Source organism: Hippocampus zosterae, chromosome 19 (assembly GCF_025434085.1).
Source record: "Hippocampus zosterae strain Florida chromosome 19, ASM2543408v3, whole genome shotgun sequence".
Lineage (NCBI taxonomy): Eukaryota > Metazoa > Chordata > Actinopteri > Syngnathiformes > Syngnathidae > Hippocampus > Hippocampus zosterae.
Genome location: NC_067469.1, coordinates 7,975,058 through 7,985,527, shown reverse-complemented (window position 1 = coordinate 7,985,527; position 10,470 = coordinate 7,975,058). Strand labels below are relative to the sequence as shown.

General features: G+C 42.4%; 2 protein-coding genes across 2 annotated transcripts; one reads left to right on the top strand and one right to left on the bottom strand.

Annotated features, from left to right (window-relative positions):
- Window positions 1–773: 773 nt before the first annotated feature.
- chga (chromogranin A) lies at window positions 774–4,017 on the top strand. The gene is made up of 8 exons (XM_052052776.1): window positions 774–1,016; window positions 1,103–1,152; window positions 1,541–1,634; window positions 2,297–2,365; window positions 2,448–2,537; window positions 2,815–2,943; window positions 3,153–3,427; window positions 3,571–4,017. Exons 1-8 carry the CDS (start codon window positions 977–979, stop codon window positions 3,649–3,651), a joined length of 828 nt encoding a protein of 275 aa, XP_051908736.1. The 5' UTR covers window positions 774–976; the 3' UTR covers window positions 3,652–4,017.
- Window positions 4,018–5,123: 1,106 nt separating this feature from the next.
- Window positions 5,124–9,788, bottom strand: LOC127592201 (protein LEG1 homolog). Its single transcript, XM_052052764.1, has 8 exons — window positions 9,417–9,788; window positions 8,349–8,435; window positions 8,201–8,274; window positions 6,360–6,464; window positions 6,161–6,279; window positions 5,702–5,843; window positions 5,483–5,579; window positions 5,124–5,413 (listed from the first exon to the last, which is right to left on the bottom strand). Exons 1-8 carry the CDS (start codon window positions 9,715–9,717, stop codon window positions 5,262–5,264), a joined length of 1,077 nt encoding a protein of 358 aa, XP_051908724.1. The 5' UTR covers window positions 9,718–9,788; the 3' UTR covers window positions 5,124–5,261.
- Between the last annotated feature and the right edge of the window lie 682 nt (window positions 9,789–10,470).

Below are 10,470 nucleotides of genomic sequence, written 5' to 3'. Positions count from 1 at the left end.
ATAAAACAAAAATCTAGCTCAACAAGGGACGCTCGGGTGCTCTGTTGATGTTTGAGGCTGAACAAACAGCTTCCTTTTCATGTCACTAACCAATCAGGCCTGATGCTTACTGGACACTTGGACGCACCAATGGAGACAAAATGGCCTCTGCGTCAACAAATGTATTTTGTGATTCATTCATGCTTCTTTGTCTTGTAACCCACTGAATAATCATCACTCTCATTCCCCTTTGTCATTTTATGAAAGTATTCATCAGTGTTGACAGGAGACATGTTACATAAAAATAATGATGATGAACAACAACAAAAATTGGAATGTTTTTTATCTAACAAAAATGTTTTTCAATTCAATAGGAAACAAAACCAAGTTATGTGAGTGGTGGCTTCAAACATTTTCTTTGAAACACTTTTTCAATTACATTTCCACATTCCTTATTTAGTTAGGAAGTGGTTGTAAACGCACAATTGTTTGTTCGTTGTGCCCTTTTCAAGGAGTGTTTCTTCCTTCTGATTGGCTGAAATCATCCCCATTACTTGACAGCGATACATTTCTTCACAGATATACTGTATATTTTCTAACTAATACTTTTTTTGTTTAGGCCTGAGCTAACATTATTTTTATGTGGAAATGTTTGATGGTATAATAAATCCATATTTCAAAAATCTCCGTCCTCATCTCAAAGCTTTGTACTCGGTAACTGTCTATGCCCTGACCAAGATGGTAGAACGTGCAGGTGCACGGCAACTGGCGTAACGTCACTTCCGGCTCAGCGTCTTCATTATAAAGGGAGAGCGGTGACGGATATCTGTTGAAGGGTCTGTCAGGAGGCAAAGAATCCGGACGCCGGCTCCATCCCCGCTGAAGGACGGTCAACTATTAACACAAACGCCGCCGAAATGTGTCCGTAACATATCAAATACTGTATTTGATAAAATAAGCGTGTACTCCCGGAGACATTTTTATTCTTTCTTCAAACATGATCGCATTGCTGACTCTGACTATCCTCTTCAAAAGCGGTGAGAGAAGATGTTTTAAATTGCACGTTATCACATTTGAAATACATCACTTAAATCTTACTCATTTGAACCTTTTTTTGTGACAGTTTTGTTGCTGCCGTTGACTCCGAGTATGCTGGAGCATGACGACGTCAAGGTAGGAAGTGCAAAATTTCAATTATATTCACGTACCTGAAGTGGACACTAGGTGACCACTTCATTAGGTACAACTTTTCAGTTTCCTTGTATTGATTATTGAACAGTGTTTGTCGTTGTGGCTACACTGTAGTTGGAAGGCGCAAGTGTACCTAATGTTCGGGCCTTCTGTGGGTGTAACTAACACACGGCAACACAAACACACGCACAATCACACACACAAATCCATTAAGTGATTTGTCCGCTAGGGGGTGATCTCTGTATTAAAGAGAGAACTATTAACCAGATTGGACCTTGATTATTTTACACACACACACACACACACACGCTTTCACGCAATGTGTATTTATTTTCATACATCGATTAAAATTTTTTTGTGTCGCCTTTAGGTGATGCAATGCGTGGTGGAGGCACTCGTGGATGTGCTGTCCAGGCCACACCATCTCCCTGTCAGCCAGGAATGTCTGCACACACTCAGGACTGGTATTTTATTTTATTTTATTGTCTGTTTATTAATTCTGATAAAACTACGTAAGATGTATCATCATGGTTTTCTTTTGCGTGTTAATGAATCATCTTTTGATTGGCTTCTTCTTCGTCCGTAGGCACTCCAAATATTTGTGCCCCAATTTACATGAGCAATTTACAATTACATTTGTATATGTTGGAAAAAATAAATGACTTCATTATTATAAAAAATGTACAATTATTCATCTAATAATTTATTTACAATATATACAGTATTTGGACAAAACTGAATGATAATCGCAACATTAAGGGGTAAAATATTTGCCATTGTGCCTGAAAAAGTTGACCTATTAAACCAAATGCGCACAATAGTTGGCTACTATTGAGAAAAATCTAGATGTATTTCATACTACTCTGTATGAAATATAAAATGTAGATTGGGGTATCTACTTGAGGTATATGTCCTCACTGCCCCGATCATGCGTCGTCATTCTCGAGTTGACTTGAGTAACGATGGCTGTGCTCTGGTGCGAGGACTGCTTGGCGTACTTCCATGTGGATAATGGATTGGTTGTTGCATGGCATGCTGGGTAAAAAAAAAATCTCCAACAGGAAGGAAAGATGAAGTTGTATGATGTGCTTTTATCTGTGCATGTGTGTGCGTGTGCCCCTCCAAGACGACCACCTCCTGACACTCCTTCGACACTCCGATTTCCTGAAGGAGCTGCAGGACGTCGCAACCCAGGGTACGTATTTATTTTTTTATTTTAAATAATTGCAAATTGGCTTTAGTTGGTACAAAAAATGAGTTTGACATCCCTGGCCCAGGTGGTGATGAGAGAGCCTGGCCGCCTGGAGGAGGCGCCATTGCACCACATCATGAGATGCCAGCTCCTCGAAATGCAGACGGTGTCCCAGGTGAGCTCCTGAAAATTAATGTTGGGATTTATTTGCCTGTACCTTTTTTTTTTAACCTAACCTTGACGTTGCAACAATTCTAATACTAAAACATCATAAAGGAATAATACATGCTATCAATTTAATAGTCATTGTCGTACCTAATGCAATTTCCTATTGCTGAAATGCACTCCACGGGCACGTAGAGCTGCAAGTCATCTCTGCCAAAGCACTTTCTGAGAACCGGCGTGACTGCAAAAATCAATCTCTTATCGTAGTCAATTGAATTTCCCTTAAGATGGGTCCATGCTGAATGCACTCGGAGGCTCTGGTGAGCGCGCCATCGTATCCCAGGAACCAAGGAGGTCGAAAGAGGAGGACAAGGGAGGAGAAGATGAGAAGAAAGAGGACGAAGAGGACAATAGAGGTGCTGGTAAAATATTTTACATGCAAAAAAAAAGATGTCCGATGTCCACGTGCTTCGAAAGTCATTGATGGACACACTGTCCATTGACACAAATGAAAAAGAATGTACATTAAGCTAAGTAGTACATTTTGCAGAAAAGGTCAAAAGGTTGCACATGAGACTACCACGATCATAAATATATTAAAGGCTGTGAACATTTCACGTTTCAGTATGGACATCAGAAGAAAAGAGACAAACTGTCTCTGAAGAGGAGGAGGAGGAAGAGGAGGGAATGAAGAAGAGGAGCAAAGGTTTTCTGCTCGGGAAGAAATCCGGAAGTGCGGAGGAAGAAGGGGAGGAAGAAGCCCTCCATCATTCCAAGGAGGTCTCGGAGGAAGAGGAGGTCAAGAGAAAGAGGAACCACAGTCCGGAGGAGAAGGAGCTGCAGATGATCGCTCGCAGGACGCCGGAGGAGGAGGATGGCAGTGCCGCGAGGAAGTCGGAGGTAAGATGAAAACGTTGCGAGCAGGTCAAGTGGGGGGGAAAAAAATAGAAGACATTTTGTGAGGTTGTTAAACGTTAAGGCACTATGCGAAATGTTGCATGTGTTTTGTCTCCTGATTTTCTGTGTTATTGTGATGTCATCAGGACCCCGAAGTAGAAAACCTCGCCGCCATTGAGGCTGAGCTGGAGAACGTGTCCCAGAAACTCCACCAGCTGCGAGGCTGAGCTTGACGTGACGTCCTCCTTCCACAAGCTGCTTCATCTTCTTCCTCCAAAAAAAAGAAAAACAAAGAGGCTGCGAGGGCTTCTCCTAAAACCTTCCTCGTGACCTTCACGTTGTTGACGTGTTTCGGAAATTCTCTTCTACTGTGTTCCATTATTCTACATTATTCACCTTTTGTTTCATCTATCCTATTTTGTCGCTGATTTGAACACAAAGGCAAAAAGTGGACATTTTCTACCCATTTTGAAGGCATTGAATTGTAAAACAAAACTTTTTTTTTTCTTTTTAATTCAGTTATCTCAGTGGCTGTGCAATCATATTTGCATAGCAGGAAGGACTGCAATAAAAGCAACATTCAACACTGCCAAGCAGATTATATTTTTAAGTTGAACATTTTTACAAGAAAAATATCACAAGTAAGGCCATTGAATACACACATATTGTATAGGTTTGTTTCTGAAAATAAGCGCTCTGTAGTCAATGTCAAAATGTGTTTTTTTTCACTTTGGGAGTTATGCAGAGCACGAAAACGAAGATATTAATTTTACTCTAAGAACACCAATGAATTTCAAAATCAGAAACTGTGAGAACTGAAATTCGGACTCTAAACTTTGTATTAACTATAAACTATAAAAAATGATGAATATATATTTTATTACCAACAATAATTGCATTATAAGAGGAAGTAAAATACAGTTAAGGTTAATATATTCATGCCTTTCCAATGTGTAGCATTAAAATATTAATTGTAAAGCTGGCACCCACACTGAAGGGGGCGCACGAGAGCACACAGGTTCATGTTCATGCCGCTCTTCAAGGCAGACATTTGCTAGCAAGCTAGCCAGTTAGTTCGTTTCTTTGGCTTCCTCCTAAACAGCGGGGGCATGAACATAAAACAACCCATGGAGAGTTTCTCGTCTTTTTAAGACGGAGAGACTTTTGAAGCTCCAATAATAATAATAATAATGATAATAAAATGAGAATTTTTACAAGTAAAGTGAAAGATTGCACAAGTCAAAGTAAGACGATAAATGTTTTATTAAATTCGACCTCTGGTGAGATGACTATTGCAGGTGAAGTGAAAGACCACACAAAACAAGGTAAGACGATAAAACGTTTTAAATTCGTCCTCGAATGAAATGTCTATAAATTAAGGAAGCCTGAAATGTAATGGACATGGGCATAACATTGTGTTTCAAATATTAACCTAATATTTCGTTATATAGGCATAAATGAAAATGAATGATTTTCTACAGCACATGGTCATTTAATAAGAAGCCTTTTCAACGAATAAGACGTTGCAATTGCTAATATACAAGGGTCCAGTGCATATAGATTACCATCTTACTTTAAAAAAGATATACATTTTGGATTGCTGTTTTAAATTGAAATTTGGAAGACTCCTTGTGACAAAATGAAAAGCAAAAAAAAAAAGACGTAATGCCAACTCCATTGTGTTAATAATAACAGCACACACTTATAGGACTTAACATTTTCATTGGCTGGTAAAAGAATTATGTACTTGTATCTGGGTGATGCACGTTTTTTTTGTAATACAAGAAAAAAATAGTCACATGATACGCAAGCCGAGTTGCAGTGGCTGTACTTCCCCTCAGCAGCTTGTGCCCATGCTGGTAATGATGGAAAAGAAGGTGTTTTTGGCAAAGCCGGGATTGAGAAGGAGCTGCTCCAGCATCTCTCTACCCTTCTCCCGCATGGCCGCTGAGCACATGATGCTGCGCCACATGCGCACCAGAGCGCCGCCTGCGACAACGTCGTTGGTCATTCGTATCGCAAACCACCTCGGCATATATTTTGATTGAAAGTGCTTACCTGTGATGGTGTTCATGTACGTCATCCAGCTGAAGACGGACAGCATGTGGTTCTCTTCCGGAGTCATGTCAGCTATGTTGGGTGCTTGGTCACCCTCCTTTCAAGTCAAATTAAAAAAAACAAGCAAAAAAATCCCAGTTAAAAAAAAAGTGTTAATGTTTTACATCGCATGAAGAATGGAAGACAGTAACTCTACCCCACCCCAACCCCAACCCTAACCTGGAGCACGCGTCCTGGCAAAGGCGCGAGGAACATGGCAGATTTCTCCAAGGTGGACTGGAAATTGGCGGCGGCCACATACTCGGCCGAGTTCAGCCAGTTGAAGGCGAAGTTCACCTCAGGGGCGGAATAGTGGCTCTGTCTGCATGCCAGAGAAAAATACATAAGTGAAGTCAGCGTATGTGCAAGGGTTGCCTACTTGCAGATTTTTCAGGGAACCTCTGCTCCGTTATTCGCTGAAAAACTCACCTATTTACTTTCTTATGCTCTTGGATGGCACAAGATTGCGTCAAAGCCTTGCTTGTTTGACTTCATTAAATTTATTAGTTCTTGTGTCGTGAAAGTAAAAGAAAAACAACAACAGAAAAAACGCGCAAGGAGTGCAAGAGCATTTATGATTTTGTAGGTCTAAGCAATGCTTTGTCGGCTCATGTCGAACAGAAGAATAAAAGTGTTTACTTGGCTCTGCAGGCTGCGGCAGCTTGTAGTGAAGCCATGTGGGCGTCCCAGTAGAGGCCGAGAATGGAATCTTTCTTCTCGTTCTCGGGCAGGGAGGCGTTTGTGGAGGCATTAAGGCCCTTCGGACATGCAGAGAGACCACCAAGTGAGACTCCACCACCCCACAATGGAGGTTTGTAATCACACATGCGCTTCATACCTGGAAGAAGGCGTCCCACTTCATCATCACGTTAGGGTAGCTGGTTGAGCAGTCGGTATAGGTGGTGCAGTAACCCTCTGAACCTTCAGGTGCCTGCATCTGGACCTGACCGAGATGGAAAAAGTAATCACGCTCCGCACTTAAAGTTCATTTAAAGTCAATTTATTGACTGAACAGTAAATTATACAGTTTAAAGCGTGCAAAGATTCAGGGGAGGAGGCTCATTATCAGAGAGCAAAGTGGAAGAGCAAGAAGCAGCGTGTAGTACGGTGGTACCTCTACTGACGAAATTAATTGGTTCTGGAATAAATTTCTTCACTAGAAAAGTTTTTAAGTAGAGACGCGTTTTCCATGTAAATACCCTAATCTGTTCCAAGCCCCCGCAAAATTCAGACATAAATGTTTTCTACAGCATACAAATGCATCACAATATGAAACAAATACATGTTACAATTAGATTATAGAGTTGTGCAAATTGTAAAAAACAAAGAATAGACTAAAGAATAACAATGATGGTCATTTGTGTCACGTTGTGCCCGAAGCGATAGACAGATCGCTTCGGGCACAACAAAAATAAGGAAGTGGATCCCCGAGATAGCAGACACGAAACGAGATATTGTCAAAGAACAAAAAAAGAGTCTTTAATACGAAACATAAAATACCTGACAGGAAGAATAACAAAAGCGCTGGTCAAATAAGGACCAGGGGAAAAATAAGGGAACAACAGAAAACGCTCGCGGAAAACAAAAGCGAGGAAGATCTGAATAGACTATGGGAATAATTTACATACGATCAATAACTTGTACGACAAGACAATTGCCAAAAGGCTAGGAAGCAACGAGTAATATTAATATAGGGTTTTTTCACGAAAGAACAATGGCGCGGCGTGGAATTCTCCGGCAGTGAGTAAACTGCCAGAGTCTCCTAATAAAGGAAGAATAATCATCCCGAATGAATAACAGGTGTGCAGTCGGCGGGGAGAAAGCCCGCCCCCTGCAGGTAGACACGGGACGTGACAATTTGCTGCAACAATGATGGTCATTTGCTGCTGCTGGAGGCTGTAAATTTCCCCAGTGTGGGACGAATAAAGGATATCTTATCTTATTTAACTTTTAACTGCGTCCTCATCATTTTTTTTAGTTCATGTTCTCTCTTAGAAGTGATTTTTTTTCCCGGCATTTTGTCAAGAACTGATCCAAGGACGTTTGCTTCTGTCGGCTTTTAACAATCCTTCGAAAATGTCCAAGGCAAACATCAGCAGTGTGAGCAATCGCCGGAGTGGTGACGCTGTTTCTGGTTGATTCACATTGACGTAAACCTATCGGAACGCCTCATGGCCCGAGAGGCGAATGACGAGGACGCTACATAGACGCATATCTTTCTTTCTTTCTTTCTTTCTTTCTTTCTTTCTTTCTTTCTTTCTTTCTTTCTTTCTTTCTTTCTTTCTTTCTGTCTGTCTGTCTGTCTGTCTGTCTGTCTGTCTGTCTGTCTGTCTACAGTATACACTGCTATATACGGTAGAGGTCCCTCTTAGCCAATGGGAAGCTAGGAAGTGGCTAGGTAATAGCCAATGGCAGAGCAGCTAGAAGTATGTTGCGTTCAGGAAACTTGGAGCTGCGAGTCTCAGACCATACTGTATTTTTATCTTCCGTATCTTGAAATATTTTTCGAAACAAAAGGCGATATTTTCCTGTTGAGGCATTTCGTAACTTGAACATTTCATATGAATAGACGTTTGTAAGGAGAGGTACCACTGTATTCAGATGTGACAGCCCACCTGTGGACTGGGGTTCCACATTAGCGTGACGTAGTGTCCAAGTTTGTCAGAGTTCATCGCGTACCTGGACTCCTTGTCCGAAGATTCCCTGCTGAGCAGCAGACAAGAAGGGCAACGCAGTCACAAAATGGTTCACACCTGGACAACCAAGAAGACCATTTATTATTTGGGTGCTTTTTATTTGGAATAGTGCACCACATTTCCGTACTTACAGCCCCACCAGCTCTGGGGAGAAATGCACATGGCATCTCCGGTCTCCAGCCCACAAGTTGTAGCTCCGGTTGGGTCGGCGAGACGGCCTGGCGGTGATAAATGTCATGTCGGCGGAATCCCGAAATTCAGCTTTTTTGATCGAGGTTGTCTAGCTTACATACTCGGGGATTTAATCAATCAAGCAGTTTGACTGTTGGCGTTGTCTTGGATGAAGTTTCGCCTCTCATTGAAATCAAGCCCTCATCAGCTCATGTGAAAAGAGTAACTGAACGGTCCACCCTCACGGCCGAGGACAAGGCGCAGGAGCCGTAGGCGTTTGTGCCCGGGTACAAATGCGCTGTGTGCGAAAATGGAGCCCTAAATATTTGCTGACATTGCCCCAAAATCAACGTTATCCGGAGTGAACATTCAGACGCTCTTTGTTGGGCTGTCAATCATGTAGCACTACCCGACTGGTTTCTCAGTTTGCTTATCTTGGCGTTTTCTGGTCTCAGACTTCCAGTGGATATGTTCGGCTCAGGGACGTTTGTTTTGGAAGTGCCGCTTAACAATTCCACTTTTTATAAAGGCCAGGGAAAATGTTTTCACGCTGGTTTCTGGAATCATGATAATAATAAAAGAAAAAGTCCTAGTCCTTGCATTAATTTTTAAAACGTTCATGTCAACAAGCTAACCGTGTAAACAATCGGGCCAATCTCTTGCAGTAAACAAACAGTTTGATTAAGGTCATGTGATCGCCAAAAGGTCTACCGTAGTACACTAGCTCAAGGTCTCATATGATCACAAGACCAATTGCTGTTTATCTGACCGTGACTCGGTCCGGCCCACGGCCTGCCATTTGAAGGTAACCGATCTAGACTTTGTGTCGGCTAGCGAGGGAATGATTTAGGACAAGGTTTAGCGAATATTCCAACTGATCAGTTGAAGTGTTTCAACAATGAACTGCAGTTATGTGCCCTCTGAACCAAGTCCCCACGATGGTTCCGCAAGTGGGTCCGCCTGATGCCTTGCTGATACCCGGTCACGTTTTTTGGACTGCCAAAGTAGGATGCTCCTTGTCATCCCACCTGAAGTCAGCATCCATCCGAACTGCAGGGGGAGGCCCCAGATGGGACTCTCGGTAGCACCGGTGCCCATGCAGCCCATGAAGGGATCGGTGGCGGCGATCATCATCCGGTAGAAGCCCATGCGATGTGTGAAGTTCCACGGGTTGGGGGTCAGGATGTTATTCTGCACGGGCAGTTCGCTCACCCGTGCCGCCGCCTGGGCCCACATGATGGGCGCGCCGTTGTCCAGGATGACGGCCGAGTAGGCCACGGATGCCGCCAGGGCCAGGGGGAGGAGGCAGGAGGCCGTGAGACGTTCCATGGCTGGAGCAAGGGGGAAGGATGGAAGGAGTCGAGAGCGGAGGACACTGAACTGAAGCTCATGACGCCACCTCTGCACTTTTGTACTTGGCTTGCTGGTGTTTTCCCAGCTGTTAGTCCACGTGATGTGCGGGTCAGTCAACCTGACGGCGAGATAAGGGATGTTTGGACAAAGGCATCAAAATCATTGACTTTGACAATATTGGACAGTCTGCACTGTATGATCCTGAACCAGTCAGACCAACTCTATGGTATTGCTATGGCACGGGTAAATTTGTTGGAAGAGATTAACTATTTTTTTCTTTTTTACGTTTACTTACGGCGCTAATTTTGCCACTGTCATCAATAGAACAATAAATGCTTAATTGTCAATGAAGTTACTCTATCCTGTTGTGGATAGCAGCACACTTCAAAACAACGCACTGCTTGTGAACAATTGTGAAATATAGCAATGTCATTTGAAAATCATTTAAAAGGTTAGATCAATACTGTATACCGTATTTCCCGCACTATACGGCGCACCTAAAAGCATTCAATTTTCTCAAAATCCAACTGCGGTTTATAATTCTATGCGCCTTATATATGCCTCAATATTCTGATTTCTTGAACGTCTTATTTTAAATGTTCTGTAAATCGCTTTGTTCCGGCTGCAGTGGTTGTGAAAGCTCTATATAAATAAAGCTGTTTTGTATTATATTCAATTTAGCGTAGCACCATCTAGTGGATGCATAACACAACTTCGGCCACTATTGTA